The following is a 20,840-nucleotide window of genomic DNA, read 5'->3' on the forward strand; positions in this document are numbered from 1 at the left end:
CACAAGTTAAATCCCCTCTTTTTTTATTTGAAATTAAAAGCTGTTATAGCTAACATTGTAATTACATGTATCATACACAATGCAGAGAGAGAAAGGAACACATTTTCTGGCACCGATACCCAAAAATAATAAGTATACAAGGGGCAGAAATTCCTGCCATTTCATCATGGAGAACGGTGTGGGAATCCTGACCTGGCACCTGGTATTGCGGATGTGAGTGCAGCACAGCCGCCTCTCCAGCACAGCTTAGAAAGCAGATTAGCGCAAATACAAGTAAGCTTTTATACGCAAGAGTATTGGAAGAGGGGAGGTAATAAGGCACCTTCCTGTAAGGGGAGGGGAGCAATTTAAAAGTGGGAATGATCTGGTCCAGCCAACAGGTTGGTGTCAGGTAATGCTTACTTTTCTTTCGGACAGCAGTAGTATGCTGTAAAGTTCATTACTCCTATTGGTGCTGCCAGGCAGAGTAGAGCAAAGATCCCCATCACACTGCAACTCATGTTCCTAGGGACGGTTAAATACTCTGCATGCCAAGTCCACTCCAGCAATGCAAGGGCGTGCTGCTCATTACTACTAGGAATCTCAGGCTGGGTGTCCAGCTAGAGCAATGTTATTTTGGGGTAGCCCCAACATATTTCAATGAGTTCTCACTCTGCGCACAATGGCATCATTTTTGGGGTCCCATACACTTGGGATGTATTTTCCACTAGCATTACAGCTTCTTTGGCACAAGGTGTGTCTTGAAATGCTTGCTGACGTGGTCGCTGCGTGTGAACCTCTTCTGACAGTGTGGGCATTCGAAACGCTTGTCACCTGTGCAGGGACATCAGAGCAAAATCAATATACATGTCATACATGTGGGCCTGTGAGCCTTACACGTGCATGCGAACATACATGCATCACACACCTGTGTGCGTTCGTGCGTGCCTCTGCAGCTCATCACTGCGGGTGAACTTCTTAGTGCAGAATCCCCAGTTGCACACAAATGGCCTTTCCCCTGTGTGCAGTCGAACGTGAGCCCTCAAGAGTGAAGTCTTGCGAAATGTTCTCCCACACTCAGGGATGTGACATACGTGCCTCTTCCTCCCGGGGGGACCCCACCTGCTGAGAAGGAGAGAGTGTCTCTCCTCAGCACAACATTACCCACCCCCTCCATCAACACCCTCCCCACCACCACCACCACCACAGCCCCCTTTATTCAAGCTGGTCCCACACAAACTCAGCTTTACTTTCTGCACAATCTCACCCCTTCTCCCCGTCCTTGCAGTTTGGACATGTACAGGCCACCCTCCTCCTCTTCTCTCCTGGCTGTAGCTCCCCAGACAAGGCCTGTTCCATCTGCAGTTGTATCTGGGAAGGGCTGAGGCCACTGATGGCAACGTTATTACTGGACACGTTCTGCACACTGAGCTGCGGTTGTCCTAAGTAGACACACAAACACAAGGGTGTGTTGATTCATGTAATGGAAGTATAAGCAAGGAAATCAAATCAACCTCTTATTTTAAGTTTTCTGGAGGTGTGGACTGCAAGCTTATATTTTTTAGTTTGGTTACATGCTCAAACTGGGATATACACCTGCAGCATTGGTGATTGTAACAGGCACTCCTTGCATTGGAACTCCATTGATACTTATAGTCTGTATGGCCTGGGCAGTGGCTGCTAGCTGTGCTGTATTCATGTTAATAATGCTCCCTGCTGGAGCAATTCTGGCTAAGGACCGCTCTTTGCGAGTGGCATTTTTCTTAGCAGGCGTGGAGAACTGTGTTCCCATAGACGCTGTGCCTCCTGTTGAGCATAGTTGAGGAATAGAAAGACCATCCTGCATCATCAGAGTTTGTATGTCCCCCGTAGATGTGCGGAAATAAAGCTGTAAAAGAATTGTGAAGAATCAGAATGTTAATGGACAACTCAAACTGGAGATGGGGAGGAGCACAAATTGATACAAACACAACAAGATAGAACACTTCAGTAAACCTTCAGCAGAAGACAACACCAAAGTATTAAATGAATACGGATGGTAAGCATTACTGCCTCACAGTGCTGAGGTCATGGGTTCAATTCCCACCATGGCTCGAACTATGCAGAGTTTGTATATTCTCCCCGTACTTGCGTGGGTTTCCTCCGGGTACTCCGGTTTCCTCCCACAATCCAAAAATATACTGGTAGGTTAATTGGCTCCCAACAAATTAACCCTAGAATGTCTGTGTGTGCATGTACATGTGGTAGGGAATATAGATTGTAAGCTCCACTGGGGCAGGGGCTGATGTGAATGTTGAAATAGTCTCTGTAAAGCGATGTGGAATATGTGAGCGCTATATAACAAACTTAATAAAAAAAATACACATTAAGGTGTGCTGTGAAAAGCAGATATGGGGGTTGTCAATACCCTGTATGCATAAGCTGAAAGAAAGGGGAAAAAAAATGTACCAGCCCTAGCTGAATAATACACTATAGATATGAGATTTAAAAAAAAAAAAAATTCAAGATTTCATATATACTGCTACTGATCATATGCCTTTTGTATTGCAACATGCTGGATTAGGACCCTCAATAACGATGCGTCTATATTGTTACTTTAGCAGTAGTAGTTGCCAAATCGTGGTAGAATAGTCCTCAAAGTTCTCTCAGCATTAAACAATTGTAGAATGCCGCTCTAGGGATAGTCCACATGGTATCTAAAATGCTGCAAATAATAGGCCCGTGGAGCACAAGTGTCTAGAGTTTATGCTAGATAAAGGAATCTTGCAGGTTACAAAATCTTTTAATTGCCATCTGGACTCCTGTAACCCATGGATAAACTCTAGACTCTTATTCTCAATGGGACCAATATTTGCGGCATTTTATATACAGTGTGTACTAGCTCTACAGCTGCATTCTACATTTACTGCTAATAGACATATGAGGACTATTATACGTACCACATTACTATTATACCACATGAGGACTATTATACCACGGTTTGACAACTATTGCTGCTAAAAGTGACCATATGGACACATCCTTGGAAAGGGTCCTGATCCTGCTTGTTGTAATATATCAGAGTAGGATTGATGGCAGTATACATTAACTCTTTAATTAATTCTATATAAATTTGGCAACTTGGCATCTAAGATTTAATTTTTTGTTTAAATAAATAGATTTGCATTTTTCTACAAATAGTTAATCTATATATTAGTATATTATTCAGGTTTTATTTTTCCCATATAATGCCAGAGCAAAGAACAATTCTAGCCAGGAAAACGCAAAAACAATAATCAGGTTGACAGTAACACTACTGAAGAAGTCTTTAAGGACAGATGCAGCAGAAAGGGGCTACATTATCATGCTTTAACTTCAAAATTAATTCTACAAAGTGTAAAACATGGTCGAGGACTTGAACCCATTTATGTTTACAGTGTATAAAATATTCCGGTACTTATGTAATATCTGGGCTCCCGTTTTTCTTATGAGACCGTGTCTGCTCGCCACGCTTCGGGCACGGTGGCTCGCTGCACTCGCCACACTATATAAAATCAACTCCATGCGTATTTGGATAGTAGGGGTATGAAAAAATGGGGTGCATTTAACATGGGAGTCCAGATAATACATAAGTACCAATATTCCTCTTAATATTTAGGGGGTATTCCCGACGGGTGAGATGGCTGCGGGGCCCTATTCAATGCTGTCTTCCCCGACAGCATTGAACAGGGGTTCTCCGCAGAACAAGCCCGACATCACAAGCTGTCGGGCTCGTTCTGCCGAGAAAAGCCAGAAGTAGGCGAGCTCCCGGCCGGAGCTCGTCTATTTACGCCCTCAACTCGCGGCCATGCCCCTTTCTCGCCGCTCGGGACATTGCTCGACTTGAGCTCGGCGGTCGGGATTCAAAGCGAGAACGGGACAGGGGCGCGGCTGTTGAGCTTGCTCAACAGCCGTACCCCTGACATTGAATACCCCCTTAACCTTTTTTGTGATTAGTGAGATATTTCAAGTTTATAAAACATTTTATTTGGGACTATAACAAGTTTGTGTTTTATTCAAAGTACACCTCCAAAAAAAAAAAAAAAAAAAATGTTTTGTTGTTTTGAGCATGATCTATTGTATACAATAACGGCCCACATACTGGGAGATTTTTGAGCTGAAAGCCCCTCAAACTTGGGGTTTTGAGCAGCTTTCAGCTTAAAGACGCCCAGTGTGTATGGCCTGGTGATGAGCGGTAATGCACGCTCCCGCTTATCTGCTTTTATTACCAGCAGATGAGCGGCTTGGTGGAAGACTTTGCATAGCGCGGCGCTATGCAAAGCTGTCCACCCCGTGCTGACAGCGACGTCAGGGTGGAAAGCCGCTCAGTGTGTATGCACTGAGTGGCTCAATACACGCTGGGCAAAATCGCCCAGTGTGTTGACCTTTAAACTCACAGTGTGGGAAATTCAGATAAAAGAAATATAGAATCCCAGGACGAGTGTCTGGAGCTATTTAATTGCCCGCAGTGTACACATGTGACTAACGGATGTTTGCTCGTCCCTTCCTGAGGTGCCAACTAGTGCATCAGGGCTAGATATGGCAAACTGCATCTCCTGACATAAGGGAGCGTGTAATGCAGCCAATGCAATGGCTCTGGGCCACACATAATCTTGCTTATAAATGTAATTTTCCTCCATGTCTTTCTAAAGATTTCTGAACATTCAGGAGCATGCTATTATAGTAAGAACAAGAGATTCCATAGGTCAAGTATAAAATGATTTCATGAAAAGGATCATTCACATACAGAGGACATAATGGGGCAGATGTATTAAGCCTTAAAAAGAGATGAATGCAAGGGTGATAAGGAGAGATAAACGTCCAGCCAATCACATCGTAACTGCCAAGTTACAGGCGGTGTTTGAAAAAAGTCAGTAAGGAGCTGATTGGCTGGATACTTATCTCTCTTTATCACCCTTGCATTTATCTCGTTAAGGCTTAATACATCTGCCCCAAAATCACATATGAGCACTTATGGCTGCTCCCACAAGCAGATGATTTCCAAGACAATTTGACATTCATAAATTGTATATCACAAGGACAGTGCAGACTATTAGGGGGTGATAACTCATCAATGGCAGCAAGTTGCAAGCATTTAAAGAACTCACCAATAATTAAATCTCCCTTCAATTTATACAACCCAAATCTTCAAATACAATCACATAGCAAAGATCCTTAACAACTAGAGAAGCTTTCGTCTAGGCCACAGATTTCTTGAGTTTACACTCTTATGACCATGCTTCTGGTAAACATCAAGATAGAGATAATGTATGCATTATACAATAGAAGGTGGCAGAGAGAAAGTGTCATGATATATGAAAGTATGTGATTCCTTACCTGTGTGGGTAAAATCTCTGTGCTCTGGACACTTTGTACTGGCTTTTGTGGTACTGTTGGCAGTGTAGCAGACGCTGCTTGTACCACTCTCAGCGCCTGTTGGGGTATCTGCACTAGCTGTGTGTCGTTCTTGGGCTGTACAAGTTGAAGTACAGCATGCTGCCCAGTGCCAGGGCTCTGGACTATCAGCAAATTGTTACCTGCTTGCAAGATATTTTCTGCTGTTGTCTCAATTAAAACAGTCTCCACTTGCTCCTGGGTAGGTGAGCCTGGGGTTGGTCCTGGTGGAAGAGCCTTCCTACGTGGCTTTTTGCTCTGCTTGCTTGGCATAATCTGAGTACAGGTTTCAGTGGAGGAGTCTGTCAGACTATTTAGGGGCAGTGCCAATGTAATGTTATTGCCAGCAGTTCCAGTCACCTTTACTAGATTGCTGGTTTTCTGTGGAGGGGCAGGCTTAATGGGCACATGTTTTGAAGAGCTTGGCGCTTGGGTAAGTTGAAGTGTTGTGCCGCCATCAGTGGAACTGATGATCTGGAACTGATTTCCCAAATTCTGTGGAATCCCCTGGGTTGTTGTCTGTATGCTTTGAAAACGGCCAGCCTTGCTGACTGGGTTCTGTATGGTAAAGAAGAGCTGGCCATTTCCTGTGCCAAGCTGTGGGATCTGGATGACATTACCTTTGGACAACAGCCCTATACCAGACTTCCCTGGACTCAGTGGTAATGGTGCAGGCTTGATAGGAATTAGCCTTTTGCGGTTTGGCCTTGGTGGTATAGGAGAAGTCACAGCAGCTTCAACTGCAGGGGGTCCAATCTTGCTGCATGTGGCTGCAAGAAGAGCCAGGGGAGAGGGCTGTGTGTCCTGCATAGAAACAAGAGGAGGATTTTTTTATATATACAATATGTATTTACTTCACACAGGAAGAGCCAAAAAATGTATTTTTTAATTAACTTGCATGTAATACTAACTATGATTACTTTAACAATTGTTTTCAATTCAAATATGTTTTATTATGGAAGTATTATCATTCTACAAATTCTGGGAAAGGAAACCACCTATTTTCCTGGAAGCCATGTACTAACATTACAGAGAAGGTTATTTTATCACCCAGGGCTATCAAATTAGCATTCAAAATAGCTCATTGTTCGCTCTTATTAGGGATTTCTTTTTTGGGGACCTCAGCAGGCTCTGAAAAATGTCCCTGTTAAAAAACCAGATTTCATGAAGCATATCATGTTCATGTTAATGCAAGAAGACCAAAAACATTAACAGGCACAAAACAATGGGCTGCAAAAAAGCTCAAGGCTATCCCAGTTTTTCATGCCAGTAAAATTTGGGGGGGGGCATAAAGCTTTACAGGACCCGTTCAAAAAGCATTCAACAGTTTCCTCACTGGTATGATACAGAGCTATTTGCTAGGGTTCTGATTGAGGACTGAACGGTGGATATAGTTCTCCACACAATATAGATTCATACCATCATCAGTGTAAATCTGTTTCCTTTATAAAATGTGCCAGCTCTACCGTCCCTCACAAATCTTCATTAACAGTGGTCATTTTTTTTATTTACTTGCTCCAAAATCCAAGAAAGCCTGAAGGATTTTAAAGCAAGCGAAATACATCTCCATTACTAGCTCAATGTTACAGTCTTGTTCATGTGACAGTCAGTGTGGGCACAGATAATTACAATACAGACAGTTCTGCCATCACGATTATCAGTGATATAAAACAAACTCACCTGGGAAGCAGAGGCAGCAGGTTGTAGGTATTCACTAGGACTCACTGCAGCTGTTGCAGTCATACTGACCTGAAAGGAAACATGTATTACAGAAGTAGTAGTAAGTGCAAGTGCTGCCGAGGGGACATTTAAATGTAAGTAAGTTTAATTTATATAGCGCACTTTCTCCAACAGGACTCAAGGCACTTCTGATTCTACTTTATAGGACACCACGTTTGTCATGATATCTTCAAATGTTACTCACATTATTAGGTACAGTGCAGCTAAAATACCTACCACAATAAGAATCACAGCCAGCTTGACACTACCAATAATTGCATACAATCTGGAAATAGTCTAAAGGTGTCTACACAAGGTGCCATTTTACCTTGTGACACGCGCTCTAGCATAGATCATTTTGCAAGGTATAAAAAGTATGCGCAGTATGTACTTTTTGGACTAGATTGCATCGCATCTAGTTTGAAAGGCATGCTGCTTTAGCATATCACATGTGTTTTGAACTAAATGCGATCTAGTCCAAAACGCACGGGAGCATTACAGTGAATCAACTAGTCTGACACTACCAGTACAGGACACTCACCTTAGCTTTTAAGAGAGACTGTTGGATAATTATGATCTGCCAGTAATAGTAGTCATCCTCTTCACAAGTCCTTTTCACACAGTAAATGTATCTGTGTCCCAACAAAGGTAATAAGGGACATTCCGTTAGATCTAAACTTACTGTACACCAAATATATAGGATCAAACCTAAAAGAGAAGATTTAACAACTCACTTGGTTGTTAGTGAGGTCTGGAAAGCTGCACATGCTTTCATAATCAAGATTCATACATTTGCAAAGGCGCTGTCAATATTTTGAGGACTAGAATATTTTGTGCACATTTAAAGACCACTAAACTCAAGAAGTGAAACATTTGCATAGGGTAAGTACAGAATAATGGTATTATTAGGGCAGCACAAAAAAAAACTGATGCAAAACAAACTGATGTTTAACAAAATAGAATTAAACATGATGCAGACAGCACAATAAACAAAGCCATTATTCATGTAAATTATGAAATTAACACAGAAGCCATGGTATTAGTGATTGTACATCTTACAATGGACCAAGCCTTCCATTTTTCTAGAACAATTTTCAATTCAAAACCAGTTTTCCTCCTTCCTTTGATGGAATACATAACAATGGCCAGTGGACGGGACACCGGCAGCAGAATACCAATGCCGATAGAGGGAATCCAAACAGAGGTCCTGCAAGTATACTTATGTTCCCCCTGCCCCCTCTCCCAACCCTTACCTTCCTACCCCACAGCCTAACCCTAAGTCTCCCCCATAATTACATTTGGTCTCTAGGTAGTTGGGATCCATGATTCATCTTCCAGCACTGGGATGTTGGCGTTTCTATTGTAACTGCCAGCATCCCATCCCCTGGGATTTTAACCGCATACCCATGTGACAATGTGTTTGGATGTACATGAAACTTGAGTGATTGTGTGTGTGTTTGTGTGTGTGTGTGTGTGTATATATATATATATATATATATATATATTTATTACACATACACACACACACACACACACACAATGATTGCACATCCACACTTATGATTATTGTCCAATTATAAGGCAAAGGTGTGCAGTGACCTGTGAGTTGGACATAACTTGATGCAGAGGCCTTGTCTTAAGGTGTGTACACACGGGGGCGATATGGCTTCCGATGTTCCCGATATAGTGAACATCGGAAGCCATATCGCACATTGACGGCTTTTTAGGGCTAACGAGCCCGATGCGCTGCCGCTGCTCGCTCCCGAGTGAGCGCAAATCGGCAGCGATATAGTGAGGGCAGGCAAGACTATAGTGCAGATCTGCACTATATAGTCTAAATTGGCCCTCTGCAGCATGCCGTGCTATGCAAGTCCCGATGCGATCTGATCGCATCGGGACTCGCATAGCACGGCATATCTGCCGTGTGTACACACCATTAGGCCAGAGCTAACAATAAATATATTTATGTTATGAGACTACATACATAAACAACACAGCTAAAGCTGTAAAACTTAAAATTACATTAAAGTGCATACAAGCCAATAAATGAAGTCATATGAAGGTGGGACCCTCCCTACTACTCACCTTAGCTTTTACCTTCCTTATCTGAAAATCCCTATAGTAAAGCTTGCCCAGCAGAAAAGGGTCTTAATCCTAGTAATTACACCTTAACCCTCACAGTAGAAAATGGAGAGAGAAGGGACAGTGACTTTGAGTCAATGCCAACATTGCCTTCAGCATAATTGCTTGTAAGCAGAACACAAAGCAGCAGGAAGACACTAGAGAAGTGTTGTGAACTGTTAATCCAAATTCATGTTTCGATCTATAATTTTAACAGAGGATTTCCATGATTTCTCTAGGTTTAATTACTTGGTTTCTACCACAGAAGCAGAAACTATTGACAGGGGCAGTACAGATTTTTAATCAGGATATATAATGTGCATTTATCAGTTACATACAGTAAAACCCATAAAACCACTATAGAGCAGGACATCAAATCTCAATGGCATCATCACCCTTCGGTGTTAAAGGTTTCAGTTTGTGAAAGGAGAGGTTGCATATTGGTGCGGAAAACAAACAAAACTGAACTTTATACTGTTTGGAAGTAAAATGTCCCTTATCTAAGGCCAAAAAGAAGAAACTATAATATTATAAAAAATATAATATGTTAGTTGGGCGCCCACTAAGCTATTTGCTTAGTTTTACGCGGGGCTCGCCACAGGCCACACTATATAAAATCAACTCCATGCCGACATGGATAGTGGGGGTATGAGCGTACTTACTATAGTGGGCGCCCAACTAACATATAAGTACCAATAATATTGATGAGAAAATGTAGTGTGAGGTCTAACCATCCCAGGCCACCAGCACCACAGAGACCGTGTTGACACAAATGAGGTCAATACGGTGATGGAGTGGTTGCTAGTTACAATGGAGTTTAAAACAAACTAAAGACGTATTGGCCACTATAGGGATGGAAATGGAAACTGCCTATCTTTCTCATAGACAGCCCTCACTCTTGTTCTGCTTGTCCCACTTTCCTGTGAGGTGCACTGAGGCTGGCAGCTATACTGTGCACTCAGGAAAGCTATCAATCTGTACTACACTACTACCCACAAGCACCTTCTCATTACAGGTACGGGCAGTAGATGGCACATGCTGCCCGGCCCGCCTGCGTGCGTCCGGTACAGCAGCCTCTACGCCGTAGTCGCTAATCATGCCCTAGCGATCCAACACTCTCACGTCAGACACACCCGTCCCACACCCTCCATCTTGTCAGTCTTTGGTATTTACTAACATTCTCCATTCAGTGTTAGTTTTCACTCAGCTGGGCTGTTTACCCACAGACGCTGCTGCTGCTGCTGCTTCCCACGTACTGTCAGCACCGAACACATCCTGTTTACATCGGTCCCGCCCACATCCCCAGAGACACTCGCGGTCAGTTCCACCCCACGGCCGGTAGGGGGAAACTCTGTGCTCTGCCATCCCCTGCAGCTCGGTACCGGAAGCCGTCTAACTCACCCGCAGCTTATAGCGGCACCGCTGGTTACCGGGCCCGCAACCAAACTCAGTCGTCCACAACCTACACAGCGCCCCAGCCAACCCCCCACTGCCCTCGGTGGAGTGACGCACACACGGACCAATCGACGGATAGGTAACGGGACGATGGATACGCACCTTAAGCCAATCAGCAATCGCAATGCTGATTCCTGCTCTGATGGGCGTGCTCGCTGACCAATTGTAATCAGCCTTTTTACTGTCACATGCTCCGGCTGTGAAAAAAGCTGCGGCGTGAAAGAGCGCCCGCACCGGCGCACCTTGTGCGTGCGGCTCTGCTGCAACACGAGGAAAAGGATGGAACGGAGCAGTCTCCGGCGCACATGTAGCGTCATGTTCGATGTATATTGGTTTATAGCGTTGTAAGCGTTAGGCCTGCGTAGTTCCCCAGGATCCCCAATGGCCGTGAGTTTAAGGCAGAATTGAATTTCACACGTCTATTAGCAGCGTAGGAGGAGGTATTGGAGCTGCCGTTTGCAGTAGTCTTCCCATAGTTTTCTACTACTGCTAGTTAACAAACTAAACAAAAATGGCTTCTAGGAACTTGTCTGTGGTGATTAAGTTCACATGGTGTTAGCCTGCTGTTTCTAATGGCGTTAGCCCAGGCTAGGGTATGGACTAAAGCAGTGGTTCTCAAACTGTGGGTCGTGACCATCTCTGCATGGGATCACGACTCCATGTTGTTAACCATCAGGTTGATGACTTCTCTAATCTCTCATCAAGTAGTCTGAAAAATCAGTTGAATTGTTACTTCAGACTCCTCCCATCATTTAGTGCCTCCACCATACTGTCATGTATGTGCTGTCTGCTGACCACCCATGTGTGTGACCATTCTGTGGTAACTTGCTGGGGTCCCGTAATAATTTTTATTGTCTGACGGGGTCCCAGAGCAAAATAGTTTGAAGACCGCTGGGCTAAAGCGAATAATGTGAAATGCTTTTGTGAGAGTTTTCCCACACTGCAGGTGACACATGTAGGGTTTACCTACAGATGCGTTGGGAGTGCGCATATTGCCTTTGCACTTAAAGATGTAGATAATTTATCATTCTGATCCATCTCTAGTGTTTACGCAAGTTAACACTGCACTTTCTAAGCCCCATACACACTAGATGAAAAGGGGCTATATATATATATATATTCGTGATGCTGCTTATCAAATTATATTGAGTGTGCACACTGAACAATATTGATCAACAATATTGTTCAGTGATGTCATTGAGACCCACTATAAAAAGCGGGTCGTTTGCTGTATAGCGAAAATTGACCTGCGAATTCAGCTGACGGGATTGAGGACGTTAACCGTTCACGAGAGCGTGTATTATTAACGATATTGAGTGTACACACAACTTTGATTTTAAAGAAGTTGATCAGAAGGGCCCTTTGCGATATCTTGAATTCTAGTTTAGTGTGTATGGGGCTTTAGGATTAGCAATGGTCATCAGTATGTGTTATGCTGTGTACACACAGTGAGATTCCCTTGCTATTCGACTTGAGTGCTATGCAATTTTTGCTATCTCTGTACTTTTTACATACAATTCTTGCTAATCTGCATTAGATTTGCAATTTATAGTCATTGCTGCCCTGTCTATCTGGGTTTCAATTTGTGCTGCCACGGGAGCGAGCATCAGTATCGCAAGGTAAAAAACCTATACAATCTGCATGCAATTTTGACTGTAGTCAAAATCTCATGCTGATTGTACCCGTGTGTACACACCTTTACCAATCAACCGTACCATTGATTGTTAACCTGAATGGTATAAATGGTCATGGGGTGGGGATTTGAAAATTTGTCAGGCGGAGCTAGGCTCCACGTCCTGACACCTTGTAGAAGAAGAAAAAGAAAATCTGGGCATAACATTGGGCATAGACCGGGGATTGCTATTGACCAGTGATGACCCATAATCATCAATGTTGATGGACAATGTAGAATAATTTGGTCATTGATGGGGAGAACCAGATGGTTCTGGACTGTAGATATAGCAGTAGGCTCAAGTGACTTTGCTCCTCTTCTAGAATGGTAAATTCCTCCCAGTTATATGGAGAAGAAGGAAAAGGAGATAGGTATAGACAAAAAAAATCTAAAGCTGGGTGCACACTAGATTTGCGGCACTGTTGGTATTGGAAAGCTATTGGCAGTGCTCCCAGGCGAACAATATAAGGCATATACCCTGAATGATATTGTTTAGTGACACCACCCGGCCCCTGCTGAACATGCAGTTGACATAATCAAATTTTACTGCATGTTTGGGGGGGAAGGGGAAATTGGGGGTCGTTAATGTCCAGCTGAAAAGCGCATAGTTAACGATATAGAGGATTATTCAGCCTTGATCACCAAATTATTATCCGGTGGTGCATGCCTACAGATCATAGGGTGCAATTGTGAGGCCATCCTGCAATAAAATCCAGCAAGTTGGTTGATAGGAAGCCAGTGTGTGGGGGGTTGGTAACTGGACATTTTCTTAGCGTGTAAGAAAAAAACCGCAGGCGTTTTCAGGGAAGGTGTGTGACGTCCGCTCCGGGCCTTGATCAGCCTGTTTCTATCGCACTGGCCAAGTAGGTTCTGGGTTATGCACAGACTGCACACACTAGGAAAATCATGTGATGGTGAGTGAGTTGCAAAATGGATTTTCAGCTAATCGCCGAAATTTTTGCAAGCCCTTTGCAGCCTTACACAGGGTGGGATTTCACTCTGGAAGGACAGAGATTATCTGATTGCAGGGCTCTGCAAATAAGCAGAGAAGTGATCAGGTCTGCCTAACCCCCATAGTGCGGACACCCTAGACATTATTTGAGACCTCATTACCGATATACTTATCGTGCATAACGTTTGCAAAAATTGCATAGTATGTACACTGCTTAAGTGAGAGGTTAGTTCTCACCGGATCACTGGAACCACAAAAGCCATTCTATTTCTTTATCACCCATATAGCTGTCAAAATAAACATAATCTTGCATTTGCCATACCTGCCAAATTTCGAACAGTTCATGGCGGAACCCTTGCTCATAACCCAAATTTGGGGGCATGACAAGAGGGTGTGGCCTACAAAAAGCCTTACCCTGTGAGGTCACGCCCCATTTTGCTACTGTGGGAGCATGGCCAGTGGCTCTGAGCTGCTGGCCATGCCTCCAGTCCTTCTGGCTGTGGGAATAGACACTCCAACTGCCCGCCTCCCTCAGGAAAAGGGGGTGTGGCCACTCAAATGGTGGTGGTATCCTTGAGTGTAGTGTTCCACACCATATACCCCTTCCACATGCCACACGGAATAAGCCAAAATCGTATTACGCCACACACTGAAGAAGCCAAAGTTCACATGCAATGATCCAAAATCCATGTTATGGAACCTGGATTTAGTCAAAATTCACGCTCTGACAACCGGATTGTGCCTAAATTCACGTTATGTCACCCGAATTGAGGTCAACCACTGGGTGTGGTGTGAGGGTGGAGCCAAATCGTGAAAGTGGAGTTTAACTGGTGTGCCGCTGCGCTGTAATTCACTCTTGTGCTGTGGCTCCAAACACCCCCCCCCCCCCTTCCCGATGCCACCATCGCCTTACATCACATAGGAAATCTCGGCAGAGGTCCAGGCAGGATCGGATGGGCCATATGTTGCCAACCAATAATGTAGATCGATTACTGATGGAATATTTAATTTGTAAGCATCTTTGATCCTTATTTATTAAAAAATGATGTGATAAAATATTTTTTGTGTCATTTTTTGAATCAGCACACAAAAGTTAACAGAGAAAACCGTTTTCATTCATGTTGCCCAAACCTTGTTGACTAGTATAACTGAATTGAATACAGTAGGTTTTTGTTCTGTGTGTTATCTGGGTTGGCAGTGTTGTCCCAGTATTAATTTAACTTCAGTAGCACTGATATTTTATAGCAGGTTTTCACAAAAAAAGAGCTCTTTAACCACTTGCATGATGTGGTCGCACCCTATGAGGCCACAACAGGCTGGGCTTTGCCTGAAATGGTGGCATTTGATGCGACCAGTCAGAAAGCTCACTGTTTTGGTGCTAGAAGAGAATTTTCATGTAGCTGCTGATTTCAGAGGGACCCCTGGTATCCTCTCTCTCAAGAACCTGCTGTGCTTCCAATCACTGCAGTCAGCTGCACCCACCCAGTCTGCTGCAGAGAATACCACCCACTTGAGAAATGTAGAAGCAGCTGTGTACACTGAGCTGCTGCAGAGAGAAGCAGCTACTGGGAAAATGTATGGTGGAGATATTCAGGCCATCAATAGTCTGATATTTCAGCCATCGATATTTCAAAAAAAATTTTTTAAATTAGATATGTTTTCAAATACATGCTCTAATTCAGGGGTCTTCAACCCATGGCCCGCCGAGTTGTATTAGGTGGCCCACCAGTGAATTGCGTTTTTTTTATTAAATGCCGTGCTGATTTTAAAAAAAAATCCTTCCGCGCGCTGTCCCCTTAAAATCGTTCCGCACGCTGTCCCCTTAGCAGTGGGACGCGGCGGAGGTGGATATGCTGGCTGGGGCAGCAGGACTGTGCGCAGACATGCGCATTGTGTACTTCCTGACGCTGCGCACCCGTCCTGCCCGTGCCCACAGCCGGGAGACTGGAGTGAGTGTGACAACCGCCGGCAGCCGCACACCTGTCCCTGCCTGCTCCTTGGCTGTTAAGACAGCCGACGCCAGCAGCAGCAGCCCTCTGAAGGAGACCTCTGCAAGGGACACTAAGGCAAGTGTCTCAGGAGAGGGTGATGCCGGATAGCTACCGCGGTGCTGACTATGGGGGAGGAGGGGCTGGCAGTGCAATGTGGCCCTGTGTATGGGGAGGGTGCTGACTATGGGGGAGGGGGGGCTGGCAGTGCAATGTGGTTCTGACTAAGGGAGGGCTGGAATGCTATGCAATGCAGTGCTGACTATGGAGGGCAATACTAGAGCATTTTGTGAGGGACACTACTGGTGGCATTTTTTGAGGGACACTACTGGTGGCATTTTATGAGAGCCACTACTGGGGGCATCATATGCATAAGCAGGAGTATTGGGGGCCTTATAGTGCAATGGGTATCCATGGTGTGAGGCATAATGTGCAATGGGCATCATGGTGCAATGGGCCTTCATGTTTATATGTCACTGTGCGGCCTTTAGACAGCCAACTTAAGCGTGGAAGGACAACAACCATTCCTGCGGAAATCAATGTCTGGTCATGCAGGTTGCAAAAGTGAGGTGTCAGGTAATTGTTTTCCTACTAGTTCACACTCTTATAATTAGACCATGCCCCTTATAATTAGTCCACACCCCTTTTTGGGGTGCGTGCAATTTCTTAAATGCCAAGTTATGAATGTGTGGCTGCATTTTTATTCTGTTCGCACTGGGACCATAATTGTTTAGAAATAGCCCTGGTGCAGACTATATATTGGGGGCAGGGTTTATGTGTATGGGCAGCTGTGCCAACTATCTATGCGGGGGCTGTGCTGTCTATCTATTAAGAGCTGTGCTAAATACTACAGTAGAGCTTAGTGGCCCTCGGACTTCGTTGAATTTTTTTATGTGGCCCACACTGTCTTAAAGGTTGAAGACCCCTGCTCTAATTTAATCATTAAAAATTAACATGTCGGAGCAGTTTTTAGTAAAAATATCCGTTAAGTGCTTAATACATGGGTCCTCAAACTGCGGCCCTCCAGATGTTGTGAAACTACAAATCCCAGCATGCCTTGCCACAGTTTTAACACTCCCTTATAGCAAAACTGTGGCAAGGCATGCTGGGATTTGTAGTTTTACAACAGTTTGAGGACCCATGGCTTAATGCAAGCCATACATTCCACTGTTCCTTCATGCACCAGTTTCCCACCGTATGCCACAGTGCACTCCTTGGCCTTCAAAATTAGGGTTGCCATTTTTCAGGTTAAGATTTGGTTTAAAATTGAAATGACAGAGAATAGTAGACAGACACGGAAAGGCTGCTGTTTTCCCACCAAAATATAGGCGCAAATGGGATGCGGTCATTTGGTCTACTGCATTATGGTAGAAAGTCATTAGGTCGAATCCATTAGGTCGACATGCTAAAAGGTCGACATGACTCTAGGTCGACATGGGAAAAGGTCGACATGATTCTAGTTCGAAAGGTCATTAGTTCGACAGGTCATTAGTTCGACAAGGTCATTAGTTCGACATTGTCTATGTCGACATTCACAAGGTCGACATGGAGTTTTTCACTGTTTTTTGAGCCGACAGGCGGTATTTCATGCCCTACCATCCACTAGGGCGTGGTGGGAGAATAAAATAGTGTGCCGAGCGTAGCGAGGCACCGTGCCCGACGCATAGCGAGCGCAGCGAGCGATGCGAGGGGATGCAGTGCACTTTAAACTGTGTCCATGTCGACTGTGTTGACATTCAGGTAAAAAAACAGTGAAAAACCCCATGTCGACCTTGTGAATGTCGACATAGACAATGTCAAACTAATGACCTTGTCGAACTAATGACCTGTCGAACTAATGACCTTTCGACCTAGAATCATGTCGACCTTTTCCCATGTCGACCTAGAATCATGTCGACCTTTTAGCATGTCGACCTAATGGATTCGACCTAATGACTTTCTACCATAATGCAATAGACCAAATGATCCCAACCCGCGCAAATATATATCAAGGTACTGGCAGCTGCTGCAAGTGTACATGGCAGGATGGATGGTGGATATAGGGGTTATTCTGGTTCACTCCTGGCAAATTCCATCTCACATGGACAAAACCATGTGCACTGCAGGGGGGAAGATGTTACTTGTGCCGAGAGAGTTTAATTTGGGTGGGGTTTTCCTTCAAAGTGAGATCTATATTGCAGTGTAAAAAAAAAAAAGTAAGTATGTATTTTCCCTGCACAGAAACAAAATAACTCACTTAAATCGAATTCTCTCAGCACATTTTACATCTGCCCCCCCCCCAGCAGTGCACATGGTTTTGTCCATTTAAGAAAGAGTGAACCAGAATAACCCTCATAGTGTTATTCCAGCAGAGACATGGAAAAGTGAGGTCCCAATCATGAGTTCTTTTCATGGATCTATGATGGTTAACAGACTGGTAGGGAAAATGTAATGGAGGGGCTTTGTAGGCATTTTTGACACAGTATGAAGGACGTGTGCGGATGTCATCCAGTACTGCTCTGCTATACAGTTCAGTGTGTGTGATAGAGTAGCATTTTCCAATCTCCCCCCACCCCCTCTCCCACAGTACACTACTTCCCTCAAAGCAGGACGGTCCAGCTGAAATGTACCAATGTGTTTCAGACTTGGGGCTTATACTTGCTAGAATTATTTGTTCAGGGTACATCTCAGTAATTCTAGAATAGGATTATGAGACAATTTTGCTTTCTGAAATATGAATAGAATTCCTGCACAGACATCTATGTAAACCGTGGAAAAATAGTTTATATTAATAAAAAACTGAAGCACACTAAAATATCCACTAGGGGGAACTACATTCTCATCAATAACATTAAGGATTAGGCTAGAGCAGTGGTTCCCAAACTGTGTGCCGTGGCTCCCTGGGGTGCCTCGGGACACTTGCAGGGGTGCCCGAGGTTGGTGGTCCAGGACCAATTCAATTTACTTATGGTTAATTATTTATGGGCAAAACCAGTGCTGGTGGCTGCCAATCATAAAATGTGTACAAACAGAAGCAAATCCTGCCCATTAGCACATAACTGACCCTAAGAATCGCATATAAACCCAATCTAATTCATTGTTTTTGGGCCTAGGGGTGCCGCGAAAAAATTCTGATACGCTAGGGTGCCGTGATTCAAAAAAGTTTGGGAACCCCTGGGCTACAGTATTGTTTTGTCTATTAGAAAAAATGCTTTGAACCAATTTGTACTAGTTGTATAATAATACCCCTTTTAGACCGCCTAAAAATCCGGGTCAGCTGCGGGTCAGACCCGGATCATCGGCGGTGTATATGGGGTATATCCGTGTTCATTTACACGGGTCCTCTACCCAGGTCCTGACCTGGGTAGAACCCGGACAGGACCCGTGTAAATTGCGGTGTAAAGGGTCCACAGCGTGCAGCGCTGGGGAAGATGTGCCCAGCTGCTGCGGGAGGAGGGGGGTCCCTGCGGCTGCTGAGGGTACCTGTCAGCCTGCAGTCGGAGCTCAGCAGAGTGGATTATGTGCGGGAGGAGGGGGGTCCCTGCAGCTGCTGAGGGTACCTGTCAGCCTGCGGTCGGAGCTCAGCGGAGGGGATGATGTGCGTTGCTGCTGTACCACCCCCCGGCAGCCGGTCCCTGCGGCGAATGGACAGTCAGTGTCGGCGGTCCCTCCAGCGCATGGGAACTAGTACTAGTTCCCATGCACCAGAGGGACCCCCGCCACTGACTGTACATTCGCCGCAGGAACTTCGCGGCTGCGGGGAGAGGTACAGCAGAGGCTCACATCATCCCCTCCGCTGAGCTCCGACCGCAGGCTGACAGGTACCCCCCCCCCCCTCCCCTCAGCAGCCGCAGGGACCCCCCCTCCTCCCAGCACCCGTGGACAGCACTCCCTATCTACCCCTCAAAAATTGTATTCAAACAGTAGTAATTATTTATAAATATATATATATTATATATTTCTATAAATATATATATATATATATATATATATATATATATATATTATATTTATATAAATATAATATAGAAGGCGGGGGGGGGGGGGAATGCAGCACTCCAGGCGTCTTTGCAAAAAACACACTTAGGCCATCCTTATGGACAACGTTTCATTGCTTTTTTAATAAGCAATTTCTTCAAGTCATGGCATATATATAATATTTAAGGCAGGGCTGACCCAGGTTCAGTGTAAATGGTGCAGACCCAGGTCACAGTGCTGTGTAAATGGGGTATAAAGCAGGGTCAGACCCTGGATACTCCAGCGTTCAAAGACCAGGGTCCGACCAGGGTATAAAAGGGGTACTAGTAAGGTCTAATGCAGCGGTTCTCAAACTGTGGGTCCTGACCCCAAAGTGGGTCCCGACGTTCTCAGCATGGGGTGGGGACTCCATGTTGCTGACCATCAGGCTGATGACTTTTCTAATCTCAGTCAGTGAGGAGTCTGAAAAATCTGTTCAATTGTCTGTTATATTAGACTCCACACATCGGGGGAAATTTACTAAAGGAAATTTGTAAAAAAAAATAGGTGTATTTGTATCCAGAAATACACTTATTTTTGACATTTACTATCCCGAAAATACGGAAATTCGTATTGATGTGCTATCAATACGAATACGAATTGCTATATTTTCGGGATAGTAAATGTAAAAAATAAGTGTATTTTTGGATACAAATACACCTATTTTTTACAAATTTCCTTTAGTAAATTTCCCCCATCATGTTGTGCCTCCACAATGCTGCTGTCTGATGGGGTCCCAGAGCGAAATATGCAGCGCTCGTTGTTAATGATTCATTCAAATACAGTATTTAAAAATTGCATATTTAATACAAATTAATAATACTAATATATATATATATATAAGGGCAATAATCAATATATTAAAAAAACAATATAGCATGTGGACTTGTCAGGAGGGATGTATAATAACCTGCTCTGGTCAGTCAAAGTCCCAACACGATTGGAGAAGTGAGACCAAATTAGTCATTGGAGTCCAATTGTTTGTCATCTCAAAATGCTGCTGGAGGTGTCCCAGTCCTACGGAGGACTAAATGGCTTGTGCTTTTAGGGGAGGGGTGCTCCAATTAGGATCCCAAGAATTCGCTGGAGGTGTCCCGGTCCTGGGTGGACTTTCAATACTGTGCGGGTCCTCTCTAATTAAATATGCTCTTTTTAAAAACTGTATTTGATTGAATCACTAACAACGAGCACTGCATATTTCTTGTTTCACAGGTTTTAAGTACATCCATTGCTTAACATAAATGTTAATATGTTATTGACTGAGGTACTAATTAATTCACCTGTGGCCAAGCATGTATATATTTAAAACTTGGACAATTAGTGTTCCTTGAAGACTGAGTTTGGGACCCACTGGCCTAAAGGCCCCCATACACTAGTCCGATTAGGGTCGATTTGACCCAATTCCGACGGATCGGGCCGAGAAATCTGCCAAAATCGGTTGTGTTTGACATACTATATGATACGTGGTCCCTTTCACATTGGATGGGATTCAGAGGGTCCGAAGTAGTGTTTTGAAGGCCATACACTACTTCAATGCATCGCAGTA

At 44.2% G+C, this 20,840-nt stretch overlaps 1 protein-coding gene across 11 annotated transcripts; it reads right to left on the reverse strand.

The window, feature by feature from the left end:
• Positions 1-6: 6 nt before the first annotated feature.
• SP2 (Sp2 transcription factor) lies at positions 7-11,018 on the reverse strand. Of its 11 annotated transcripts, none has more exons than XM_083147083.1 (8): positions 10,789-11,018; positions 7,652-7,742; positions 7,072-7,140; positions 5,335-6,195; positions 1,576-1,867; positions 1,247-1,421; positions 908-1,104; positions 7-813 (listed from the first exon to the last, which is right to left on the reverse strand). In XM_083147083.1, exons 1-8 carry the CDS (start codon positions 11,001-11,003, stop codon positions 713-715), a joined length of 2,001 nt encoding a protein of 666 aa, XP_083003209.1. In that variant the 5' UTR covers positions 11,004-11,018; the 3' UTR covers positions 7-712. The 11 variants fall into 11 exon arrangements, with proteins under 11 accessions (XP_083003209.1, XP_083003212.1, XP_083003215.1 ...); XM_083147086.1 differs by lacking the exon at positions 10,789-11,018 and adding an exon at positions 10,633-10,752 and having other exon boundaries at positions 7,652-7,818; XM_083147089.1 differs by lacking the exon at positions 10,789-11,018 and adding an exon at positions 10,633-10,672.
• Between the last annotated feature and the right edge of the window lie 9,822 nt (positions 11,019-20,840).

Source organism: Crinia signifera, chromosome 6 (assembly GCF_055691185.1).
Source record: "Crinia signifera chromosome 6, ASM5569118v1, whole genome shotgun sequence".
NCBI lineage: Eukaryota > Metazoa > Chordata > Amphibia > Anura > Myobatrachidae > Crinia > Crinia signifera.

Bases quoted from the DNA above. Each gene is read 5' to 3' on its own strand.
- SP2 (XM_083147081.1), bottom strand. From the start codon at position 10,596: ATGGCAGAGCACAGAGTTTCCCCCTACCGGCCGTGGGGTGGAACTGAC. The intron at 7,819-10,451 runs GTAAACAGCCCA...CTTCTCTTTTAG, and splicing joins AGCAGCAGCAGCGTCTGTGG to GTTTGATCCTATATATTTGG. The intron at 1,422-1,575 runs GTGTATATCCCA...GTGTCTACTTAG, and splicing joins TACAATCACCAATGCTGCAG to GACAACCGCAGCTCAGTGTG.